Raw genomic sequence first — 26,506 nt, 5'->3', positions numbered from 1 at the left:
CTGTAAAAGAGATTAGGTGCAGATTTAGTCAAATTAGATGCACTCGCCGGATAGCCCGTCGTGAAAACGGCTATTATGTCGCCATCAGTCACCCCAGTCCCAAGCTTCCATCCAATGTAGGTACTGACTTTTGTAAAAAAAATATATATATATTGTGTGGAGCACATTTTTCTTCATTTATCGGCGCCACCCTGCATAGCATTATTCTTTCTCTACCAAAAGTGAGACAACACAATTCTACTAAAGCATATTATCATATGCTTTAAGTTGCCATATTTGTGTTACATTTACAGACAATTAATCCGATGCCTACCTACTGCACCAAGCCTTCCGGTGTCGAACAATCATCAGTTGCACATTCACATATCAGCTCCGTCCCTTGCGCACGTGATCGATAGACAGGATGTGTGCACACTGCATGTCCTTGCACTATGCACCACTACACACATCCGGGCCATAAGCCCACACCCCGACCCAGCCCATCACCGACTCTCCTATACCGGACCTATACACTTGTGATCTCTTTGGTCCGGTTAACCGGCCGGTGGCCGCGGTAACCCCCGATACAGATAGGGACGAGGACGCGTCGAGTGCCACGAACCCAGAATCCGTGTCAGGGCGGATCCGTCAGCCGGCACCCTGCGCAGAGGCTAGCTGCGGACCTCTGCCGGTTTGAGGTGGGAGAGTACACGGTAAACGCGCGACACAAGGTGCGTTTGACGCACGGAGAGGGCGCACAATGGCAGCGCTGTCCGCTGTATCCGCTTTGGCCGGACGAAGGTGGTGTCCCAACACGGACCTACGGCTCGATAGGGGCTCTGAACTGCTATCTCACCCGCTCTGAAGGACCGCCGTGACGTAAATGTTTGACGGCACAACTCTTGCCAAACTACTTACACTTGCGAGATTTGGGAACTCCAATAAATCCACTGCTATTGTAGGTATGGGTATATGGCTCACAAGGAGCACTTGCAAAATCAGTTGAAGCTTTCAGTAGAACGGAAGTGCCACAAATAAGTACCTACCCATACCCGTACCTTGTTCAGGTATCACAGAAATATCATCGATACGACTTAACCGTAAGTATCCTTTGATGTACTAAGTCAACACTAAAGCTCTCGGATTAAACTTGCACCGAGGATCATTGACCTAAATCCCTCCGCAATCCCGATTTGGCATCAGGGCTGTCCATGCTGCCAGAGCGTGATCATTTTAAGCAAAGTACAGGTGACGGACATTCATGACTCAGCATAAAATTACCTTTTGGCATTTTGGTGTTTTATTTTTCTTACTGGCTTGTTTATTCATATATTGATTTATTTATTCGCTTCATGTAGTCCATCCACATTGGTGGGGCAGCCACCGTCCTCGAAATGAGACTTAAAAACAAGTCACATTTCACTCTCGTCACCAGTGCTCTATAGCCTCATCGAGGATTTGAAAATTTAAATGCTTATGTAATTATATAAGCCAATAGCTGCTCAGGCGTCGAAAAAGTGAATAATAATGAAACAACGAATGGTTGGTGAAGCCAATGTAGACACTTTCGTGCGGCTGTGTCAGAAGTTTCTGGCAGTGATAGATAAATGCCAATAAATTCACGCATCGTGCAACACATAACTATCCATTAATGCCTGCAGCATGTCAAGCTGATTATGAAAAATATCAAAAAGTCTACACTGATCTGCGATCTGCACGAATCGAACAATTTTACGGGGCTGTTTAGATACAAAAAGCACCAGTGGTTCATTCATCATCACATGTCACTGCACGGAGCACGCGAATGAGACAGGCGACTGCGGCCGAGCCCCCCCCCCCCCCAAGTATGCAGACTATCGCTCACTTATACTGCGATTCATGACAATAATGCAAATTTGGCGACTCAGATCAATAGGTTCATGTTCAAATGTGTGTCTGCATGTGTGTTTTTTATTAGCCCATGTATGGTCATTGGTCAACCGTGTCATGCATATAGAGCATTGTTATTTGTTTATGTGTGCGTGCCATATCGGACGAGAGAGATTATGCAATGCTTTCCGGCTACAAAGAGAGAGGATGCATCACAATATTGTTCTACGACGCTTTGACACTCTTTATAACCGTACGAGAACTAAAACATGGGTTAAGCATAGAATTTCCTAATCTAATTGTAAGTCTTCTAGTGTAAAGCGGCCCATTGAGGCCACGTCTCACTGCTCAGATAGTGTACCTAGGTATCGGCACCAACCCGCTCTGTGCCGAACCAACCGCTCACAGACCTACGCCAGCTCAAACCGGTAAGCAGTTTGGGACATGTTGAAAAGTGTCATTAGTTAGGTATGCACGGTGTCACTATAATCACCAACAGACCCTAATGTAGGCCATCCATGATATCAAACCTCCACTTCAAGGTCCTTTTCGGTACAGTCAACTGCAAAAACCTGCTCGTTGGACATGGTAACACACCGTTTTGTGTAGCGCACATGTGAAGAGTGACATACCTTCTTACATGCCATCCATTAGCTTCCGAGTGAGATGTCGCGGCTGGCTGAGTCGCGATATCTCGATTGGCCCCCTGCGCGGCGCCCGGTGACAGCCTCTGAAGATGCTGCTATCGGCCCAGAAATCTCGATCACGTTTCTTAGCGCCAGCTGCCGATAACGTAAGTGTGACCTTCGATACACCCATCAATGGCGTATTGTAATGATGATCAGCACAGAAAGCCACAGGGTAAACAAACAGGTCTTATGTACGTCCGTAGCTTTTAAGGCATATAAAGTTGTGACGAAGAGACGTCATGATTCGTTTCAAGGGTTATAAAGATAAAAAACTGTTCAAAAAAAAAAAAAAAATAAGAGCTGAAAACTTCAAAAGCGCTTAATTAAAAGGAAAAAACATTTTAACAAAGAATTAAAAAATAATAGGAACGATCTTAGTTATATAGGTCACTGTAGCCTACTCAGGTATCGGAACATTGGACTTTCAGCACTCGATCGCTTTTGATCGATTCAAGTCCTTCACGAATATTGTACTGCTTAAAATGTTGACCATGACTGACGCTCGATGAATTTATCCGTTGCGAGCAACCATCAATGTGTTACAATTTCTAATAGACCCCAATCGAAAAGTGGGACATCTTCATTGCTCTTGTCCTCCATGCTTGAAAATGGAATGCACATCTCGACAGCTATAAAATGTCGGCACGGTCGAGTAGGTATGTGTTTGATGTGATGTTCGCGTCAGTTACACTGATGGCTCAGGTTCTCATTTCAACTGGCCTTCCACCGCAAACTTTTACGACTCTCCTGGGTGAATGGAAGCTGAGTTATAAGCCCACCGCTTCGTTACATGGTGATTTTAACAGCCATGCATGAAAGGCTCAAAAGAGGCAATCGCTTTGCAGGGATCAGGTTACGGTTATATTTGAAATGCAAATTGAGTCCATGGCGGTTTCTCAATAAAGCGCAACGATGCTGCGCTGAAGGAACCACTAATCTGGATTAGGTAAAGTGCGTCCGGAGTCAAGTGAGGTAGCGAGAGGGGTCACGTTTTTCCTAACGGACCGTCATATAGGAGAGAGTGTGTGTGTGTGAGAGAGAGAGAGAGAGAGAGAGAGAGAGAGGGGGGGGTAAGAGGGAGAGAGAGAGGTGGGGTAGAGGGCAGAGAGAGCAGCTTGGAGAGTCCTGCATTTTAAACTGGCATACTTATAGGAACCTATCAATAAAACTGATAGGTAAACGTTATGCAAATGTTTATCTATAGAAATTTTGCAAGGCAAAAGGCTCTTTATTTTCAGCAGCTGTGCGCTCACCTTGACCCAGCCTTGTGATCCGTTCTCCGTTCTGTCAGGACGTAGGTACGGTCGTGTTCGGCCTCGTCTGCACCACTGGGTATGCCGGCACGCCCGCGCTGCCGCTCACTTTCCACACATTAATCCGCCGGAGAACAGTGCTGTTCCGGCCACATCTCCTCGCGGTGTCCTCCCGTGCTTCTGTCCGACGGCGGCCGGGCGCGCCCCTGTTCCTGTCCCCGCCGGCCACCGCCGTCCGCCCCAGTCACGTGGTCTCGCGGCGCCCAGACGGCCTCTGTTCCGAAATAGTCACGTGATCGACGGCCCGTTTGTATTCACACAGAATAGAGACGTTCGGGCGTCTCTAAATGGGCGACAAAGACCAGAGATTTATCGACCCCTTGTTGTAAGTGCAAAATCATTTGTGGACCGGGCACCATTTCTCTTTGGAGATAAATAGAAGCGCGCGCTCTGACAAGCCTTTGCGTTGGGTGATCTTCAGCCATGACCCACATGGTTTTTCCTCGCTTGCTTTTGTCTGAGCTCCGTGATGTTTCCGGCAGTCTGGGCGGTACTGTTAACTAGTGACGCTGCTGCGCTCCGGGTCAGTCTCAGACCAACAAACATGCAGTGTCCACATACCCACAGACCTGTAGGACATAGAGCTGTATCAGACAGGGGCGAGCGGCAGCCCCTGCGCCGTTCGTCCCAGCCTATCCGGGACAGTGAGACAGCCAGTGCCACCGGCGACTCACTATTTACTCAGCAGGGTCTGACCTGAAAAACGCGCTGATCTTTTCGATTTGGTTATTGGGACGAGCGCGCGTACTTTTTGCGTGAACCGTCGCGGTCGCGCTGGGATAAAAAGCAGGGCACGTTTCACAATTATCCCCAGAAAAGTAAATGAGGCGAGCTGAACTCAAAGGGAAGCAATTCGAGGCTGCCATCAATCTACTTCAAAGGGTTTAGAAATTGAGTTGCGGCCTGGGGAACGGCTAAATCGTGGAGGGCCGGCGCGTCTGAGGAATTTGCAGGCCGGACGGGGGCCATTTTTCAGCTGCGCTACCGTTGTAATCCGACTGGAAGGTGGCCGGATAAAAACGGGGCGCCTTCCACGGGTCGCCGGTGGCCGCGCCGATTGGCCATGCCGTCCCAGTGGAGCCATTGAGCGCGGCGGCCGGCGCCGGGCCGATTTATCGCCCGGCGGACACTTCCTGTTGCCAAGAAGGTGGCGTGAAATCGGCCTGGCCGCGCTCGCCGGGACGTAATTAAAGGGTGCCGGGTGGCGGTCGTCGCGGCGCGGCCGTCCGACCCGGCGGCCAATGACGGGTCGGGGCGCGCCTCTGACGGACCGGTGACAGAATGATCGGCATGTCGGGAAGGGGTGACGGTCGGGCCGGCCAGCCGGGCCACCCTGGCGGCCCAGTCCACTTCACACAGACCCGCGGACACACCCGAGTGGACCAATTATGTAAATGGGCCCGCCGGGGCGGATCCCGAGAGCCAGGAGAGGCGAGCGACGACCACTGCTAATCGTCCACTCCGGCATTCTTCAATATTCAAATTGAATGCATCGCCGTCCGCCGTCCACTGCGGTAGGTACTCGGGCTGAAGATCAATGCTAACCATTACCAGCAATGGACATTGTTACCGACACAATGCGTCGGTGCGGGCGGCTGGACGCGCCGCCGGCCATTGTGAGCGAACGGGAGGGCAGCCACCATTGTGGTCGAACCGCCGAGAAAAATCACCACAGGCTGACACTTGGTCAGCCGAAAATTCCCATCACTTCGCTAGAAAAAAAAAAAACAGGCCGTCGGTCGCCTACCTATCGGTGGGAGACCTGATCATTCTGGAAACAGTTAATGGATTATTAAATCATGTTTCGTGTGATGTCGGAGAGGGGGGGGGCTGTTTTTTTTTTATAGAAAATAGAGCGGTGATGTTCACGGTTGAGGTACGTCGAAAAATAAGGAAACGAACTCTTTGTGGCCTTATTGTCTGTGACCTCTGATGTAGATTGGATAAAGTAAATGGTGGGTCTAAATATAAGCCTATACCGATATAAGTATTTAGGGTTTGTATTTTCAAATAAAGCCGTGTTTCGGGACGCACGTTGTCATGCGTCGTGAGTGCACGTTCCACCTTCGTCATTCGCGAATCGTCCGAGTTCCTCAGGACGAAAAACAACAAACGGATACACGCTGACATGATTTATTTTATTTTACATTGTTAGTGCCAAAATATATTACAGAAGTAATAATGAAACATCCATCTACAAAAATGACTAAAAAAACTATTTACAATCAGATACACATCCTTGTTCGTAAATGGAGAGGTACTCCCAACAACACACAAACTGACTAGTACGCCACATTTTATCTTCGCAATATTTAGACAAGGAATGTTGGATGGGAAGTGTCGGCGTGTTGAATGGAAGTGTCGGCGTGCAGTGACCCTTACAACACAACTCTGCGAGAGCAGAAATAAATACTGATTATGTGCTCGCGGAGGAGAGCAGTGATGGCGGTGGCGGCGGCGGCGGCGGCGGCGGCGGATGCGCGCCGGTCACTGCCGCAGGACACGAGGTCGGGACGCACGAGGCCGCCGCCGACAGTGACCTGACAGTGACCCAGCGCTGACCCGCCACCGCCGCCGCGCCAGGCGTCACAGCCACCACACCACCACCTCCACCCATAAAATATCGCGCAATTTAGCGTAAAAACGCCAACCCTAAAAGCCGAGAGGCTGGCGAGTCGCCTCGGCGTGGCGCGCGCGGCGGGCCCGGACCCCGGGTCGCCCGGACTGCCGGGGCAGTACGCACATCAACAGCACCGTGCATAAACGGTGGGAGATTCCATTCGGAGCCAGCGACACAGCGCCGACGACACGCCGGCGGCGCGGGTACGGCCCAGCGCGCTGCGGCGCGTGCACCGACGGCCAGCGCGCGGCTCCCTGCCGGCGCGAGTAAGGCAGTCGGGCGGTATGTCTGAGAGAGCGATGACGGGATTTTGAGCGGCGGACAGCCGGGAACCAGGGCGGCGCGGAGCGTGTGAATTGATACGTCAGCGAGCGGCAGGAAGGCGGGTGCGGGCAGGGCCGGTGGACCGCTGCCGCAGCCCTGTTTACCGGAGGAAGTGGCGGTCATTTATAATGATGCCGGGCGCCGCGCCGGTGTCCGGCGCAGTGGCGATTACACCACCGACACCCTGACATTACGGCGCGGGGCGGGGCGCGGCACGACAGACCGGCGGCCGCCGGCGCGCACGGGCCGCTCTGACGGCGGCGCACGCTCAGCCGGTGGCGACGGGCGCGCCCCGCTGCCGATGGAGCTGTTACGGACGATGCGCGCCGTCCTGGTGTCGCGGGCGCGCGCGTTAATCGGCTATTAACAGCGCGGCGCGGCGGCCGCCGGGAGATGGCCGGTGATAGGGGTCCGGCAGGCGGCGGTCGAGCGCGCGCGCCGCGCAGTTGGGCCCTGTTTTCGCTAATTAAACCCGTCCATCTGGCACGGAGAGCTGACGCGCCGTGCGGAAGCCGGCTAATTTGGTTTTGTTTTGACGGGCGTCGCAGTCGAGAGGTGGAAATTGATTCCCGCCGGCACCTGGCCTGGGCGCGCCAAATTCACCGCTCCGTCGCGCCAAAATTCAACCAGCCGCCGTTCCTGGCGGGAAGTAATGAAATTAAGAGTCCATTGAAGCGCAAAGCCGACGAGTGCGATAGTCTACTATGACGTGTAATGATTATTAACGAGCTGGTCCGCCACTGCGCTGGGACAAACATCGGATGGCTTTGAGCAAAACAGAGCAAATGAGTGAAACAACGATGGCACGCGCACGCACAGACACACACGCACTGGTGCGCCGCACGCACATTCACATACAAACACATGGCACCGCGCATCACGCAGTCACATAACAATGGCCGCCACAAGTCCTGGCCGCCTATCACCCTTTGTACGTGGCACGGCGCGCTTGGGCGCGGCTGGCAGTCAGAGTGCGCGCACGGCGTCCCGGTACGACGACACCGGCTGCTTCATAAACACGAACTGGCACTGGGCGCGTCGCTGCCGACGCTGCCGACGCCGCCGGCGCTGCCGGTTGGCGGCGGCGCGCTTCTGCCGGTGTCGCCGCCGCGCGGCGCGCCTGCCGGCCAGCCGGCGCGCGTCACACTGTCGCAGACGTCTCCTGGCCATGCGGTGCGCGGACGGCAGCCTGAGCAGGCTGGCCTGGCCGCCGCTGCAGAAGGCAATGACGCGCTCCCGCCTGCTGGGCCGGCGCGGCTCGTCGGCCACGTACATGGTGTACAGGTGGCCGCTCTCGTCTCTGGGCATTTGCTCCACGAATCGGCACGTCAGCCGACTGTGCCGACCCCGGCCGCTCGGCGGCAACCGCTTCTGCAACAGCGAGAGAGAGGGACCGGTCAGAGGTGCCAGCACGACAGGGTTGGTGAACATACACAGACAGACAGACACACGACCGGACAGCGGCACAGTCGAGTGGAACGGATGACACTCCTCCCTTCCCCCCCCCCCCCCCTCCGTCCCGCGAAGTGATACACATCGCCGGCGCTCTCCAGATTTGTCACGCTTAGCGAGCCGCCGTGCCCGAGCTCCGACCGCGCGGCTTACGAGCCTGTTGTGCGACACTCATCGCTTCCACCGCGCTAAGCCTGATCTACGCGCAAAACGAGAAGAGCAACACCGGCCGAGTTACGTCCAGAGTGCTAGAGTTATGCCCCTTTTTGTGAGTTTCTCAACCTGCGCGTACCTAACGTCCTTGGACTTTCCCCAACAATCACCGCGCCGATAGCCTTTTTGGCAGCTAAGTGAGCGTCTATATGGTTTTCACCGCCTCATTATGCAGAGGTTCTGCGAACTCGCTGACATTTCGATAACATTTGCTCTTCTCGCCGGCGCTGCCCACAGTGATGACGTGGTGAGTTTTCTGACGGCGGGCGGCTCCTACCAGCGCGCGTCACGACTCACGGCGGCCTGACGAGCGCCTCACGATGCCCGCCGCACGCGGTCACGGTCAGCACGAACCGCCAGCTCGTCAGACGTTCCCGTAGAACGTGAGATGACAGGACACTGCACCGGCGGACTCCTCCGTTCCGCAGACCCGCCGCTCCGGCCGCGGTGTCATGCCGGGAAACGGTGACGGTCACACGGTGGTACCGAGTCGGAGGCCAGGCTGTCATCGGCCATGGAACGGCGCGTCCGCCCGGCACGCGCCGAAGGGCGGAGCTCCTCAAACCGCATAAATACCACCGACCGGCACGTCCTGTTCCAGCTGTTAGATACGCGGCGCGGCGAGGGACCGGGCGACCCATCCAGGCAGCACTGCTGCGAGCCGCCACCACCGCAGTCTACACAGCCGCCGCAGCCACCGCCTCCCTGGCGCCAGCGCAGTCTGAGCAAACGCCAACGAGTGTTTGCTCTGGTATTGTCCAAACACTAAAATCTTGCCATTCTGCAGGCCGTCGGTCGGACTCGGGCGGCTGTCGGACGTCAGCGCGCCGTTGCCACACGGACATCGAGAGGTCGGGCGCGACTGTTCGGCGAAGACCTCAGCAGCCGGGTCGGCCCTGTGACCGGCCGGCACGGGCGGCTCGGCGGCGCACAGAGACACGGTGAAAGGCCCCGCCGGCTGTCACGGCGTCCTCTCCAGCCGACGCCTCCCACGCCTCTCCGTCTCCATTGGCCAGATATGTTTCGACGTCCGCTTTGTCATCCGGACGCGCTACAGACTCCACCATTCACATGCAGATGTGATGGGCATAATATGCGTGGCGCATTATATGCGTGAGGCGCCGGCGCGGCGGTGTCAAGTGCGGCGCTCTGTGCGCGTACACAGGCGGTCGTGGGTGAAACCGGCGCACCGGCGCCGACCGTGGCGCTCTCCTGGTAACGCCCTGACCGAAGCACCGTGTGCGTGCGCCGCAGCCACCGCCAACTGCCAGCCGCCCTCCTCAGCCTCCTAACGGCGCACAATTGGGTCATTCTCATCTGCGCCGACAGCTGCGTGCGCCACTTTTGGCGCACGCAGCGCGGGGCGCGGCGACGGCGGCGCATCTGAGCGTCGTTATCGTCACAGACTGTGTGCCGACATCAAAACAGTGGCCGCCCGTGATCAATAAGGCGGCCGGACAGGTGTAAACAGGCGGCCAACAACAGCCGCCGCCGGCGGCCATCGAGCCATCATCAGGTGCCGGATACAATCGATAAAGAAGCCGCCCGACCGGCCGGCCGTCTCGCCCCGGCGATTGGTTCAATCGGCGGGCGCCGCCGCCGGCGGCCGGCCGCATCACAACAGCGCGACGCCGTCTGTCAGCGGTCGCTTTCACGCCCTCAGCGGCGGCGCTAAGTGCGCGCCGCGCGCGATTCCCACTAATGACAGTGTCGGTGACAGTACCTCAAACAGGTGGCGCGCGCGCGGCCGCGCCCGGGGTCAGGTGAGCGGCGTACCGAGGCGACTCGCGCGACACGCGGCGATCATGATGGATCGCCTTTTCACAGAACAGCTACCGTGTCAATATTTGCCGCCGTGACTGGCGCGCCAAAAAAGTTGGCAGGTCCAAGGGGCAGTCGCTTCTTCATTGTACGAAAAGGAAAATTAGTCAAAGACAATGCGACATGCAAAAACGCGGCTATTTGTGGGGGGACAACACGGACAAATGGCCGGGTGCGCGCGGGCGGCTCGAGGAGCGACATTGGAGTCGGGTCGCGCTGACGGCGCGTCAGCGTTCTTTGGGCCCAGGAGGTGGAGGCCGCTGGTCCCACCGTCCGGACCTGGACCGTCCTCTCTCGCTGCCCTCGCTCTCTCCTCTGCTCTTAACTCTCTCTCCCCTGCTCTCTCGGCAGCGTCGACAGCAGCTTCCCACAGTGTCCGCTCGGGTAATTAACACTGGTTAATTTCACGAGGCCGTGGCACAGCCGTGTTTTGCCGGTAATGAGCGGGTGGGCGCTGTTTTTCCGTCATGCCGGTGTCAGTTGGACCGGGGAGGCGCGGTCGGCCACCCCGACGGCCGGCCCAAATCACAGGGTAGCTCTGAGCAGCGCGGCCGAGCCGCTGACAGACACCCGGGTGGTCGTCCTCCGGTCCGCGCCGCTCCTCCCAGTCCTCACACCCTTCCTCGTGCCCCTCCTCCCGTCAACCTTCCTCCTCTCCTCCCGTTCCCATCCTCTCCCGGAGTACATCCACTGCATATTCATCGTCGTTGTGCGTCCGTTTGACCCGGGACACGGCGACCCGCCTGTCCAGCTCGACACGCACGACACGCAGCGTGACTCCCGAGCAGACAGCGCGGCGACGGTAAACAGTCGTCCCAGAGCAGGGGTCACCAGATAGATACCCAGTCTCTTCCGCCACATCCCGTCCTATATGACCCACAGACGTAAAGTCTCCGTACCATCAACTGTGGATATTTGGAGCTCCTGCTTTGAAGGCTCGGCTGGCAGTGTGCCCTTGTGATTGCCAGGGTATGAACCGGTGGAGCTCGGGGGAGGGGGGGGGGGGCGCACCCGCAGACTCTGTCGGTCTCTGAGATCCGGACGTGTCTGCGGCGGTGACGGCACCGTCGGGCGGGCGGCGCGGCCCTCCCTGCTCAGTTTGGTCGTCTAATTAGCGCCTGGGACCACCGCGGCGGCGCCAGATCAAACCGGACACCGACACCGCCGCCGCCGTCGCCTCTCATTTCCAACACGTCACCACACCGCCAGTTAGCGCATTAGCCGAGACGTGCCGCCCTAAAACAGGACAGTCTCGGCCGGCCCGCCCGGACAGCGCCCATTACAGATTGACCGTGGACGGCCGTCCGTCACCGCCGCGCCGTCTGACCAGCGATTGAGATAGCCGTTCTAATCGCGTGGGAGTCGAGTGCGGTGGGCAAACGGTGCGCGGCGCGGCGAGAGGACGCGGGGCGCGCGGGTCAGCGTCCCGTCCGACGCCAGTCAATCACTGGGGGGGCGGTTTACATACATTCCTACATACAAACACCATTAGCGTACGGGACAAACAGAGCGGGCGGACCGGTGGCCAATTTCGGCAGCCGGCCATCCGTCTCCGGTGTTGACTCTCGCCGACGCGACTCGATCTAGCCTCGACGGCCGGTCGGCCGACCCGCCCCCGTCCGTCGAACGAGGTCCGGCCGCCCGCTGACAGAGCGAGAGAGAGAGAGAGAGAGAGAGAGAGAGAGAGAGAGAGAGAGAGAGAGAGAGAGAGAGAGAGAGAGAGAGAGAATCACTCACCCGGGTCTTTACTCTGCCGGAGCGCGAGAAGCAGATGTACCTCTTCGCCCTCTGGTTGTAGATGTGAATGAAGAGCTTTCCCTGCTCCTGAGTTTCCGTTTGGCTGATATCGGTCTGGAACCGCAGTAGATCTGCAACACAGAGAGGACAGCCGTCAGTGGGCCCCGCGGACCGCCGGCCCGTCGTCCCGCGCCGGGTGGGGTCCGTGCCGGCTAAGTGCTCTGTCCATCGCGCCACCGACGTCCGGCGCGGCGGCGCGGCCCTGTAATTTCGTCCGTCACGTGAGCTGTGCGCGCTGACGAGCCGCCGTTCTGCGCTGATACGGCGTGTGGCAAAAACTGGCGCCGTGCTGCGCCACTAACGCCGCCGCGCCGTGATCGCAGACACGCCGCTACCGGCCATCGGCGTGCCGCTCTTAGTCACCGCACAGAAGCAAAATCCTACCGACGCTGGACGCTGGGCGAGGAGTGAGGACGGTGGACTACGGAACGCTGGGTGCTGGGTGGTGGGCGGTGGATTGTAGGGCAGGCGGGCGGTGGGCGGGGAGCGGCGGGCGGTAAGCGGTGATCGGCACCCCCCGTTCGTGTCGACGCCTGATCAATATCACATCAATGTCCAACATGCAAGCTACGACCTCCGACGGCGCAGCAAAAAGCCGATGCGTTTCGGATAGCCGCTCGCGCTTCCTACCGTCAGTGACGCAGCTGGTCAGGCGGCGGGGGCGGGGGCGGGGGCGGTAACAGGAGCCGAGAGAACAGACGTCAGCCTGTTGGCGGCCCGTGTTGACACAGCGGAGAGCAAACAGTGCCAGGGCCGGAGTACGTCAGACGGAGTCGGCACCGCCGCCGGCCAACCACCATTGAGCGCGCCAGTAGCCGGACATGAATGGAGACTGCGACGCGGCGCGGGCGCCAGCACCCGCGCCCGTGGTGATAGCGGCGACTGCATGGTCGCACACGGCGGTAGCACCAGTCGAGCGCGACGCAGCGTAGAGCACACACTGGCCACTGGAAACATATCCGCTGTGTGCTGCTGTGACTCGACATCATTGCCAGCGCAACTGCGCCGCGGAACGCGAACAAAAAGGGCACAGAGCAAACGAATCAGAGTGCAATTAACAGAGGAGCCGGCCGCTTCTTAAACACTCAGCCGGTGCCGTCGAAAACAGAACACGAAGGCTCGTGCACCAGTGCCGCGCCGACGTCGGCGGCGGCGCGTGTGATTTGCACCGGCCGAAAGGCGTCCTATCGGGATGTAATCGCGCTCGGCGGCTGCAGCTCCTCCGTCCGGATCTGCCATCGGTCCGATAACATTCCTCGTCTCCAGCGGGCCGGCTCTGGCGGCCTCTCGACCGTCTTTCCGCGCCGTCCGTCCGCCGCACACCGCACAGGTCACCTAATCGACACGACAGGTGGAAGACGCTTTTTGCGCGCACCTCTCCTATCTGCCGGGTTTGACAGAGTTTCGCTGCCGGCCGGCGCTGTTCCCGGTAAGCCGCCGCTGCACCTGCTCCGGCGGTGCACCCGCTTTGATGGCGTGCTGCTAAGGTTTCACCGGTGCTAATCACCTCCGAGCAAAAACGGTCACAGCGCCGATAAACCCATGAGACGGCGCCCCGCTGCGCACCGCTCAGAGAACAACAATTGCTACATTACATTTCCGACTTGAAATTCCGATGAGCGGTGCACCCAGCGTGCGCTAACACTCCGATTACGACACGGAGTGCGCCCCTATGGAAATAGCGGACCCCTGACCGGTGCTGAGCGGCCGCCACGCGCCCGGCCCATTCGCCCGGCCTGGCGGGGGTGATTCGATTACTAGGGCAGCGCGCGCGCCACTCCGCCCCGCCCCGGCGCCGCCGCCGCCTCCCGCAGACACCGGACACCTCGACAGATCGGCAAATATGCAAGGCACCCATTTCGGCATGGCAAACGGCACGGTCCAGTCGTAACTCAGTGGTGCGTTTTTGTCCGGTTGGCCAGCAGTAGGCGGCGGCGGACAGACCCCCAGCCGGGCCCCGGCACCACGGCTGACCGGCGCCGCCTGCCGCGGGGGCTGGAGCCGGCAGAGATTTCAAGCCTGTCCGGTCTTTCGCACGCGGGGTGTTAAGCCGCCGCCGGCCCGTCCTAAGCCAAGGCTGGGAAGGTGTTTCTTTCTAGCTGCTGTTTACCTCGCGGGCGGTCAGCCAAGGTCGTGAGACGTGAGACGGGATTCGATTGCTGCGCACAGCGATTCTGGTGCGCCAGATTTGTGTGCCGATCACCGCTATCCGATCGATATAGAGACTACGGTTGTTGTTAGCGATGGATACCAGCACAAGGGGCACACATCCACACGCGAGAAAGGATAGAAACCCGAGGTGGAAACGGGTCGGAGCTGAGAGCCGACACTAGAGAGCAAAACACACGCGGCCGCCGGGGCTGACGGGACGGTGCGGGCGGGGAACCCATCCCACCCACCAGTGTAAGGCCGCCAAACGGTCGCATGATTTAATTAAGCCTAAGGTCGGTCCCTTCAGAGACGAGAAGCTATTAATTCTAGACTGGCGCCGTATTTGCATACAAACCCATATTTAGGCTAGACAGGCGCTACTTTGTAACTAGTTGCCTCGGCTGCTACGTCTGATATTAAAGCAAATTAATAGTCGCAGGGAGGTGTCGGCACAGGATATAAAACCGTTTGCACGAAAATGGATTCATGTCCTAAATGGGCATACGAATCGCGCCCAGATGAAGGCATTTGTTGTCCCTTAACGGGGAATGGGCCACCTTACGTAATGAGGCCGGCCGCCGGCTTTCGTCGCGTCCCAGCGGTCTGGCGAGGTGCTCTCGACACGCGTTCTCTGCTCTCCTCGCACCACTCACCGCGACCGTATCGCTGTTCTGTCACATTCCCGCTCCGCCGAGCGAATGCCATTTCACTTTTTATCCCGGCGAATTCCGTCGTTATCGTGTCCCAGGTGCGCGGCGGTTCGCTCACCATCGCCAGCCTCCTTCCATTCAGTCAACACACGGTGCGGCCGCGGCACATTGGTAGCCGCGCTATCTCTGCGCCGCGATTGCCGCTCTCGCCGCTCTGTCCCGGCTCCCGTCGGCGGCCCGCTCTGTCTGCTCCGATAGAGGAGTTCTTCGAACAGTGCCCTAGTGGTAGGCCGTGGCACACAGAGCGGCTCGGCCTCACAGAGGGACCCGCGGGAGGGGTGGAGCTGGGCGGGTGGGGGCTAAACACACACCGGGAGACTGGGCACCACAGGGCACCTGCACTCGGCTTCGCAGCTTCAGAGGGATGTGGGGAAGGAAGTGATGTGACAGTTTTGAAAGAGAACATCAGTCGAAGAGTAATGTGGAGAAGTCTCGGAACGACTTAATAGTAATCCATCTCGTGCTACAAACAGCTACGACATTCACCCAAGCATTTAGAATATTTATATGACGCCTCAAATCAACAATAGGCGTCAGCCCATCACAACGTCAACAGCACATCAAACAGGCCTATAAAAAACTCCCTCCACAGCCCACTCTATCAGACAAGCCCTCAAGCGACATCTCTTCGATTTTATCATCTTATCACCGACCCAGACCCCATCGAACTTCACCATAACCACAACCATCACACCAAACCTAACTACACCACCCAACTTTCCACCCCATCAGCTCGCCCCGCCAGTCGTCACTCACTGTTTTGGGTTTTCTCGCGCGAGCTGGCGTCCACCGTGCCATTTCGGTAGACTGAGACGAGGCTGTCGTACTTGCAGCGTCGTGGCACGAACAGGTGGGCGTACGTGCACGACGCCTTTCGACACGCTCGGTTGTGATCGTCGGGAATGGAGGGCATCGCCGAGCACCCGACGGTGAGTAACTGCGGCCAACGGCGTCAGGTCAGACCGGGGAGGGGCACGGGTCAGGGGTCACGGGTCAGGGGATGGTCAGACAAGGGGAGGGACAGGGTCAGGGGACTCGGGTCAGCGTTGACCGGTAGGGGTCAGAGGCACTACAAAGGGGTTCAAGCATCGTGAGGCGAGGGGATCACAGGGTGAGGGTTATGAAGAACGCAAAAAATGGTCGACAGTCCAAGTGCACCATGGGTTTAAAGAGAGTGTACGATTTGCGCCGAGGAGCGAGATAAGACCGTGGGCTAAGATAGCCGCGCAACGATAAACGATTAGGTAACACATGACTGCCACTGTTTCTATCCACAGCGAAAGCTTGCAAAACCACCACTACAGCCATAGCTCTCCATGTATTGACTCGACTTGTTTGATACGGGTCAGGTTCTGTATGCATTGTATTGCGACGTTAACCTCTTTTGAACTCTCGAATTTATCAATCTGAAGTAGTCGGGCACCAGTTATGAGGCCATATCACAAGGACACTCCACAGGTTCTCGCCTAAACACGATTTTCCACAAGGTCATATCACAAGGTCACCCCACGAGGCCTCATAACGGAGTTCAATCACATCACATTACAAGGTCACATCAAGAACTGATAACAGAAGGTCACAGTGAGGGTCACCGACGTAGCTGTCAGAGGTATAGTTACAGGTCACAAAGACCGTCGATCAATCGACTGTCTGGGTAGCGACAGGTACCTAACCCAGACCGGACCCTCTTAAACCCGTCTAGTCTCAATGCAAGCCTATGAGCGGTTTCTGCTGTTAATGCAGTCGGATACAGCTCCAAACGGTGCATGAGCACCAGTGCACTAGCTGGTTCTCAGAACAGTCCCGTGCTTATCAGAGAGGAGCACTTATTTGGCGACTGTCATCTGAGCAGCGACAAGCATGTACGGATGCAATCGGCCCCACTATACCAGACACCAAAGTAGCTTCCAGAGAAGCCCGGGCCGGCGCCGCTGGTAGGCACTTACCATCATCAGAAGAGTTGCAACTAAAACGAGTTGTGGCCCAAGCCTGCAACAGGGGAAAGATCAGTCAGTACCAAGGAAATCAGTCACAGGGGAGGGATCAGTCAGTGCCGGAGCGACACGGTCGGCCGACAGTCGGCGCACAGTGCACACAGTCACACACAGATTCGTTTAATCATCCATTTGCAGGCGCCGGCGCGTTGCTGCGCGCTCCCACTTGCACGCACACCGCACGCACTGCTATCGACGCACAAAATGGCCGCGCGCTTGGAGAGGCCGGCAAATATTTGCGCAGCTTTCGAGCGGCGCGCGTCTGGCGCGTTTGCGCCGGGCTGGCCGCCGGCGCCCGGTCGCTCCCCTCGCCGGGGTCGACCGCAGCGCGGGCCGTACCGCACCGGGCCGAGCCGAGCCGGGGTCACAGTGTACTTGCAGTGACAGTTTTGGGAGACCTCAGGCGGCGCCCCTCCCCTCAGCGGCGCCGGCCGGGCTGCGGCGAAACGCTGCGCCAAAGTCCGCCGCATACCGACAGTACAGCACAGCTATCTTATCGAGCCGCTCCGGCCGAGCCGCAGACGCAGTAGCCGTGTCACGGCCTCCAGCCCACTCTGGGCTGTCGGCGGCCGCGAGGCACGAGACCTCTCCTCGGGGCGCCCCCGACAGCGGCTACGCGGGCTGTGAGCGCTGTGCGAGGGCTAGGAGAGTCGCAAACGACGAGACTCACTGGTAGACAGTCGGCAGCGGCCGACATCTGTCTACGGGGCCGGGGCCAGTCAAATCCTATTATAAATCTGTCGTTAGCAATCGTCTGAGATCGGCTATGGTCGTCACCATCAACGTCTGCACGCGGTGCACTCGTGAAAGCACGCCCGCGAATGGGATGGCGCGCACCCTGCAATTAGCCCGTGTCGAGCGATCGGAGCCACTGACGGCGCGATGAAACTCGACTCGTACGTATTGACGGCCATCTTTGGACGGTGTAAAAGTCGCTGCAGCCGATCGAGACGAACGGCGGCGCGGCGCAGACGAAATATATGAGAGCGCGCAGGCGAGCGGAGCGCAGAGAGCGCCGGCACACCGCCGCGAGGCTCCACGTGTGAAAATTTTATGCGTCGGCCGGCGTACGGGATAACGCCATCGATTGTCCGGTGCCGGCGGTCGCAAATTAAATTCATTTCAATCAGCGAGTGCGCCGCGTCGGCCGCACCGCGCCGAGATCGCGATCTCCGACGACCGGCGCACAGCTGACCGGCACCGAAACTCATGCATTTCAATAGACAGCGCAATGGCCTGTTTGGCTTTCTCTGCGACCTAATGCATGCGTGCGAGGCGGACACAGCGACAGGTGGAGAGTCGGCCGCTAAGTGGCCGCTATTTCCAGTTGTGTTTGTGGCAGCTGTTAGCAGTCGACAGGCGCTTGGCGCCCCTCAGAGCAGGCTCCCCGGGGTTTCGTCGCCTGCCGAGCGCCCCACGGAATAGATAGCGGCGACCGGCCGAGACCGATTCCTCGAACGCCGGCCTCGGCAGGCGGCCGACCGACCGACTCGTATCGAGGCTTAGCACGTCGCCCGGCAGCAGCGACGGTGGCGGCGCGGCGACCCGCGCGACCTTGGGCGGCACGCGACCGGTCGCGGTAAACCTTATTGATCGTCCGGTCAGCGGGGCGCGACCCGGCGGTCGCCGCGCCGGCGCCGCTGCGGCCATTCCGCCGCGCCGCGGCCGGGCGCGCCCATGTGCCACCGCCGCAATCCATCGCAGTCACTTTTTGCTGGAGCCATTGTTCTGATACGCTTTGTCGGGTGTACTGGGTGCGTCAGACGGCGCTGGTCACAGAGGGGCGGCGGCGGGGTCCCTCGGTCGGCAGCACGCCGGTCGTGCTCGCCGCCGTGCCCGCCGCGGCCGAGCACGGCCATGCCCGCACGTGGCGCGCAACATACCGAGCCGTGACGGGTGTGCTCCCGCATCGCAATGGGCCATCGCGTCAGAGCGAGTCGGCAATCATGCAGCCGGGCGCGTTATGGTCGCTCTCGGGTTCAGACCGCGGCGGCCGGGGCAGACGGGCGAGGCCTCCCGTCTCCCCCGGCGACCATCCCCGCCAGACACCGGCATTTAACTTTATAATCATATAAACCAGGGCGGCGGTGATTATCGACACCTTTCTTCGAGAACCGGGGCGCCGTCTCGAATTTACGACACGCCGCACAAAAGGAGAAATGAAAATAAAAATAGACGTCTATGAGGACGGCCGGAGGAGGGTCATTTCCGAGGGTCTCTCCCGGGCACGTGGACCTATTGGAGAGCGGGCGAGGACACGGGTGTAAATCTCCGGCTCCGGACGTGGCTGGGCCCGGAGCCGGACCGGGCCCGGTCACCAGTCAATCAGCGGTGATGGACGCGGCAGTCGGGGCCGAGCGGAGGTGATCGCGGGCGACTGCAGTCGGTCCAGGGACCGTTACTCAGCAGAGAGGCGGCGTGCCCGGCGCGTGTGTCAGCCGCCGGAGACGGTCATAATGCACGCCTGCCGCCGCGCCCGTGCCTAATGGCTCCACGGGCGGAGCTGGGGCGGCACCCGCAGACGACCCACGGCGCCTCAGGAGGGGGCAGCCGAGTCGAAAACCGGAGTCACGCGAAATCATTGCAGCTATCGCCGAGATTGCAACATCCGAGTTGGAGCCTCCGAATGACGCAAAACCAAGCAATGGTCAAATGGTACAACACTGTAAGATGAAATCATTCAGATGTTTTTGATCCGGGTGAAATTTTCGAACGCCGCCGACCGTTGGCGGGCGCAGCGGTCAGCGGGTTCGCCACTGAGAAATTCCTTCACGGCCGTGGGCCGCTAACAATCCGACCCCTTTCAGCGGGCTGTCAGTGCCGTCGGTGCGGTCAGAAGCCACCGAGACGCGCCGGCAATAAAGTAAATGGGCGCGCGCTGTTGTCGGTTGATCGGCGCACCGCGATGGACGGAATCGACGCGGCGCGGGCGATTAAGCCGCGCACTACACGCCCCTTTGGTGATACGATCTGACGCTGGCGGTAGGGATGTCACAAAAGGTCGGCCTCAGGGCACTGGAGGCCCGGCACCGACTCCCAGACTTCGAATCGTACTCAGCGCCCAGGTTACGCTAGTCAGATTCCAGCGAATCGTGCACAACCGCAGACATACGTGATGCACTTAAGGTTTCCACAAAACTGGCAGCTTCTGCCGTATCGTGATGAGCCGAGGGTTCAATGTCGATCGTCTGGGTCTAAACTGCATAGTAACCGTTAAAAAGTGGAGTTCGCAATTGCCGTGAGGCGTTGTCTCCCGGTGGGGTCATCTGATGTTCCGGGAGACTGGCGGAGACGGCCACCGTGTGACACGTGCCAGCGTCCCCGCGACACTGCCCTGGGAGGAGGGTGCTTCTGCCATGGGAGGAGGTCACTGCCCTAGGAGGAGCAGCCGAGGACAGCAGGTGACCTGAGACGAGCCGGCAGCTCCTCCAGTCGCTGACAGCGCCCATAAAGTCGTGCGACGTGGTCCGTTAGCGCACCGACGCCCCACCCAGGGGACAGGCGCCCGCTGATGTAGACAGGCACCCCAGGACATCTCGAACGATTTTTTGTGCGCGTGTCACCACAGCGGCGTCTCGTCTCGTCGTCCGCCGGCCACGCCAAGCGGCGATCAACCGACCGCGGCCAACGCGGGATTACCATAAATAATAGTACCTCTGCGCGCCACTCTCGGGTCAGAGGTTAATTTCTACTCCGCTATGCAGACAAGGTCGGCCGCCGCGCCGCGCCGAGCGCCGTATGCATAAACAAAGGCCGCGTTTGTTTTCCGCGTCGCGACACCGCCGATGGGCCAGTAACCACAGATCACCGGGGCAGCGACACCTCCGGGGAACCGATAACCACACCAGGGGACCGCCGGAGCGGCACCGAGGGCGGAGCCGTCGCGGCTCGTGCCGGTGCCAGCACCCACCACCACCCAGGGCCGTCGCAGCCGCTCAAAGCGGGCCAGTTAGTCGCCAGCGGCCCGGCGCCGCCAATCCGGCCGCGCACTTTCGAAACCGGCGGCGGAGGCGGGCGCGTCGTTGCAAGCTCATCGGCTGTCAGGGGTGGCGTTTTTAACGAGCCGCGTTCTGACAGGGGCCGACAGGCCAGCGGGGGCCCGCCGGCCGCCTGATGAGCCGGGTGGCCGATGGACAGCGTCCTTTCTATCTCACCGCCCCCTCGACAGGGGAGCACGCCGGCCCAGGTCACCAGAGGTCAGAGAGGTCAGCAGATACCACCCACCCACAACGGCAGATACCGACAGTTGCGAGAAAAACTTCAAAAGTTGGACAAAACCAACGAACGTAGGAAGCGTTTAGATGATTATGCGGGGGTCAATATCAATAAAATGTAACAGGTGGAGGCCATCAACGCCAGTCGACGTCAGCTAAGCCAGCACAAATCAGTAAAAATCAGCACTGGCCTATAAAGATCAGCCAAGAAGGTCAATATAGATAAGCAGAGATCGATGAGGCTAGTCGATGATTTGAAGATCAAAATCGAGGTCAGCAGCAGCCGGTCGAGGTCGGCGAAAAGCTGCTACCGAGAGAGGTCGGAGCGTCCGTCAGGGTCACCGGGCACAACCACTGGGTCAGTGAGTGTCACTGCTCAGTGATACAACTGACCTTCACAACTGACCTCAGTCACAGCACACGCCGCGGCAGTCGGACAAGCTGATCACGACACCGCCGAGAGAGCGAATTACACTGCCCTCGGGGACTACAGACCAGACAGGCCACCCAGGGCACCACAGACTCGGTATCTCAGACACCTCTCCCTGCGGCCGGTACTGGAGTATGCGGTACGCAGTACCGGCGGTACCCCGAACCGGCCGGCGGCGGCGCGGGCAGCTCCGCGCGGCCCGTTTGATGAACAGCTTGGCCAAAGCCGCTGCTCATCGGGCGGTCATTACCGAAGATCATATAGCCAGCCGGGCTATGCGTCATCGGGCGGGGACGCGTGCGGCGCCGGCGGACTGCACAGCGCCGGCGCAAAACAGCAATCACGGCAGTGCAACTGACGTGAGCCGAATATTTATGGATTAATTGCCGCTCCCCGCTACCCGCTTAGCGTAATAGCCACTCGTCGATAAGTTATTGGCAAATAATAATAAAAGAACTTGTTTCCGTTGATGTAAATGTGACGACAGTGCAGTGGGTGCCTCTCGGCGGTCGGGGCATTAGCGTGGGCAAGGACTCAGCACCGGCTACTGGGGGCATTTAGAGAGTCTAACGGGCCGCGCTGGCAAGCCGAGCCCAGACAGCGCAGACACTGTCTGCAGACAGCGCAGACACTGTCTGCAGACGGTGAGCTCCATCCTCTATAGACAGGAAACACCCACCAGCGCCAGAGACCGCCCCCGGTGCCGCTAATGTCGAACGCACACAGCCGAGGGGCGCGCAGTCCGCCGGAGCAGTGGCGGTCACCCGGTACGTGCCAAGTGAATGTGACAGCTGCAGGGGCCGCGACGCCCCGGCACAGACGACCAGCGATCGTATCGGACAGACAAGCCACCGCCGCTTTGTCGTGTCGACCGGCGACCGGGACATGACAGGCGGCGAGCATACGGAAAGATCAGGGGCACACGACGGTACGGGAAGCCCTGACCCAGACAGGACAGCGCGCCGGCGAATTGACGGCCGACGACAGGCAGACCGCTGCGCCGATCGGACAGACACCGGCTCCAGGCCCAACACCAACCCAACCTCAGGTCCAATACCGGTTCTAGTCTCCACGCCCCTCTCCGGCGGCGGAGCTGGTCAGCCAAATGGTTTCGTCAAGCGGCTGAAGTAATTACTGGGCACGGTCGGGCGCGGCTGGTTCGATGCCAATCGGGATGAGTTTCATTTCGATGCCGATGCGGCCGTCTCTGCCGACGATGCTATCGCCGGCAGGCAGCGCGGGAGTCCCAGATTCTGTCTGCATACCTAAATAGCCCGGCAGGCTGAGTGAGACGGTTGACCGGCGGCCGTGCAGCTGCATGATCAGCCGTGACGCCGGCGAGCTGCCGCGTCACGGCGCAGCCGTCCAGCTGCTCAGCGTCGTCATCACCGCCGAGACATAAACAGACGCCCGGCCGGCCAGACAGCCACGCCAGCCATGGAATTCGGTCAGAGCTTGCAGCCGGCGCAGCGGCGGCGAACGGCGGAGGACGGACTCCGCCGTCCGCTCCGGGTCCGGGAGACGACGATCGGCCGATATCGGCGGTCCGTGCTAACCACCCCGTCACCCGAGCCGGCACGACACCGCTTCGTAAGTTGTTCCGTGTTACCCGTGCTCCCGCATTCCACCGGGCCGGCTCACAGCTGATCCAGCTGCGCCTCTCGGCAGTCTGCCAGAGCGGGGAGCGCGCCGCCCGAGCTGTCCCCCGGGCGGGTAGAGCTTGTCCTGCGCGCGGCTCGGTACACGGCGCACGCAGAGCCACGGAGAAAGCCGACAGACGGCCGCTCGGCCGTTTCCAGCAGGCCGGGCGGCGCGCGAGGACCAAACGAGGACCGCAGGGAGATAAGCGGGGCCGAGCGAGGGTCATGCGGGTCCTGAGCGGACCCTGTGAGGCCCTGGCGACCGCTCGAGCCGGGCCGCCCGATTGACAGGGTCCCGGTCGCGCACAATGGTGACATTTTATGACGGGGTATTGAGCAAGGGCCGCCAGGTAAGGTCCCGCACCGGCGCCTAATCCTGGCTGCTCGTTAAACGATACTTAACATTCCTGCTGGGACAAACGCCGTGGGCCTATAATGGCGTCGGAGACGCGCCCTTGTCTTTAATCGAGTGTCGCTCGTAAAACGCGCGTGCCGCGGCGCCCCCGGAGCAGGAGGGTGACCGGGAGAGTGACGGAGGAGGGCAGAGGCGCGGAGCGAGTCGCCGCCTAACCTCAGGTGAGAGGGGGCGCCGTCCCAGTCCGTCCGTCCGTCCACGGACAGGGGCGTGCGGCTCAGCGCGGCGGGGGCGCCGCCGCCGCGGAAATTATTGGTTTCCAAAGCGATCGGGAGTAGCCCGGTAACGAACCGGCGCATCCCCGGTACAAGAGGTGACAGCCGACCGACCCGCCCGCGGTACCCAAGCGCGCCCGTCCGCCCGCCGGCGGGCTTTGTCAGTACGGAATAAGGCGATTTGTAGCCAAAGCGTCCACCTGGAAAGGTCCAGGTGGCAGGGCACGTCTGGGGGCGCCGGCCGGGCCGCGGACAAATGTGTGCGGTGCTCGGCAGAGGGCAGCGCGGCTCCGACCGACCGGCCGGCCGTGTCCGTCTGTCCGCATCAGATGCAGCGGCACGGGCGCCCACTGGGGCCGCCGGTGTGTGATAGGGACGCGGCGCTATCGGCTATCGGCCCTCCGACAGCGCACAACAATATAATGGCAAGGCCGTGCAGAGGCAGCGGGCCGCGGGCGTCCCTAGCCGACCGGCGATCCAAATAGCTCAATTATACTAATTTATGGTAGTGATTTATTTGATTGCCTTGAGTGGTTTTACTGCCGTTTTAGTGGCAAGTGTCTGTTTAGAGCCAAATCGAGCGCATCCCCACAACGAGCAAAGGGGTTCACGGCTTAAGCGAGACAAATGGCAATTTCAGGCGGCCACGAAATCAACAGTCACATGAAACAACAAGACGCAGAGATGCGAGGCACTACATTTTGCAGGGCAAGTAGGACAGAAAATTGTGATGCAGCGAAAAAGAGAAGTTTAGAAATGAACACTATGAAAAACATAAAAAGAACGGAAAACCTAAGATAAAATAACCGATGACACATTTAAAGAAAACAGGAAAATGGGAGAGAAGACATAGAAACAGATACATAAAAATGAAAACGAGGAAGAACGTGAAAAGACAAAGATATATAAAACGTGACCTACTTAGATATGTTCATGGGGCGTTGTCGCGTTACACCTCATTAGGGCGTGCGTCGTCCGGCGCTGGGGTCACTGTCCACTACCGCCGGTCCCGCACAGCACATAGTATCTCCGCCGACACCACTGGTCAGCTCCTCTCCCGTTCACAGGCGTCAGCTCAGCACGGGGAGCACGCCACGACCCACCGGCTCGACACCAACCGCACCACTAGCGCGCCCGGCCGACTGGCACGCTAAATGATCCGTCTGGTCACGTGACCACCGCTGGCCAATCGCCGGGCGCGGCGCACGGCCGGGGTTTTTGGGGGACGGCGCGGCGGCCGGCGGCGCACGGGCCGGCCCGGGGAAGCTAGAGGGACGCTCGGGCAGCAGCGGCCGGTCAGGTCAGCCGCCAGCGCCGCAGGGCACGGTCACTGGTCGGGTCGGCCGGTCGGCGGCGGCCGGCGCGTGGCCGAGCGCGATTACCAGGCGTTGGGACGGGGCAGGGAGTGCGTACCTGGGATCCGCCGCAGGCAGCCGGCCGTGAAGTCTGCACCGCTGACTTTTCACCGCCGCCATGGAGACAGCACAGCATGGGTGCGCGATCCGCGGCAACGCGCACACGCGGACACTCTGCGCTAAGCCATGCAGACTGCGGCCGGCGCGCTGTGATAAGTTCAGATGTGACGCGGCGGCGACGGTGACGCATGGCTACGGTAGCGGAGCCTTTGTGGCGTCCGTCATGACCATGCCGACAAACACAGCTAATCTGCAATGTTTCCGATTCCGAACGGTATCGGCTCGCCAAGACCTGTGTGTCCTTGCCAAGGACGCCGTCGACGGTGGGCGGCGATGCATCGCGCTGTATTCATGGGCGAAGCTCATGTAATTTGTATTTGCATACGAAAGGTGTCGTCATTTGTAAACTATAAACACTGATTTGTCAAAGTGCTTTGTTCACTATTGTGATAACCGAGCACATCAGAGGCACATATTAATCAATGCTTTCAAAATTAATTGCATAATGGGGTTAAAAACAAATCGCAAAATAAATGACCAAACGTGCCAATATTATCAAATAATGCTGCGAATATAGGTACAGGCTACAGCGAAGATTGACCGAGTATCATGTGGTTCGTTTTTCGCTATAATGGAGAGAGGGCTTTTTTAGATTGCCTGTAATAAAAAAGGAAAATAGTTTCTTTATGTCAAAAGATGGTCAAATGAGAAGTTTTTGTTCTGTCGCTTTTGGCGCGTACCGTCTTATGCGAGAGCCCGTGGTCCGTGGCGACAACCGATCCCACCATTTGGAAGCCAGCAGGGCTGTCGTTTGCTGGCATTACGGCCATCGGCGATGCTGACATTAGGTGCATTGCCACAAATCTTCATGAATCAAAACATTCGAACTGATAAACATTTGATATTATTGAGAGGATTAGGAGAGGAGAGGATTATATATTTGAGAGGATTTCGCAAAAAATAATCAGGTATTAGATACGTAACAGCTTTTCCTCTATCTACCTATATTTAAAACCATTCTGTAGAAATATGCAAGGATCCTACAGGTAGGTAGTGCTTTCCCGCAAGCAGGCAGAACATATTCTCTTGGCGATACTTGGCTATGCGGTATGCCTAGACGTGCAAGGTAAGGACATTTCACCATACTTCATAGACTATACCCGTATACTTCTATAATGCAAGTAGGGGAGAGTGGGGCAAAGCGGCCACCCGGGGCAAAGCGGCCACCCATCGTTTTAGCCCTTC

At 58.9% G+C, this 26,506-nt stretch overlaps 1 protein-coding gene across 4 annotated transcripts; it reads right to left on the bottom strand.

The window, feature by feature from the left end:
- Positions 1-5,967: 5,967 nt before the first annotated feature.
- LOC122393912 lies at positions 5,968-25,095 on the bottom strand. 4 transcript variants are annotated; one of them, XR_006258774.1, is made up of 6 exons: positions 24,768-24,988; positions 16,885-16,927; positions 15,695-15,875; positions 12,018-12,148; positions 6,437-8,165; positions 5,968-6,322 (listed from the first exon to the last, which is right to left on the bottom strand). XR_006258774.1 is itself a non-coding variant. In XM_043390371.1 (5 exons), exons 1-5 carry the CDS (start codon positions 24,779-24,781, stop codon positions 7,761-7,763), a joined length of 774 nt encoding a protein of 257 aa, XP_043246306.1. In that variant the 5' UTR covers positions 24,782-25,095; the 3' UTR covers positions 5,968-7,760. The 4 variants fall into 4 exon arrangements, 1 of the variants encoding a protein (XP_043246306.1); XR_006258775.1 differs by having other exon boundaries at positions 5,968-6,319; XR_006258776.1 differs by having other exon boundaries at positions 5,968-6,316.
- Positions 25,096-26,506: the final 1,411 nt, after the last annotated feature.

This window comes from Amphibalanus amphitrite, unplaced genomic scaffold, assembly GCF_019059575.1.
Source record: "Amphibalanus amphitrite isolate SeventyFive unplaced genomic scaffold, NRLGWU_Aamphi_draft 000562F_arrow, whole genome shotgun sequence".
NCBI classification, from domain to species: Eukaryota; Metazoa; Arthropoda; class Thecostraca; order Balanomorpha; family Balanidae; genus Amphibalanus; species Amphibalanus amphitrite.
Note: the sequence above shows the minus strand (reverse complement) of the source record. Positions and strands in the feature narration are given on the sequence as shown.

Bases quoted from the DNA above. Each gene is read 5' to 3' on its own strand.
- LOC122393912 (XM_043390371.1), bottom strand. The intron at 15,876-16,884 runs GTAAGTGCCTAC...CGTTGGCCGCAG, and splicing joins TTGCAACTCTTCTGATGATG to TTACTCACCGTCGGGTGCTC. The intron at 8,166-12,017 runs GTGAGTGATTCT...TCGCTGTTGCAG, and splicing joins CCGGCAGAGTAAAGACCCGG to AAGCGGTTGCCGCCGAGCGG.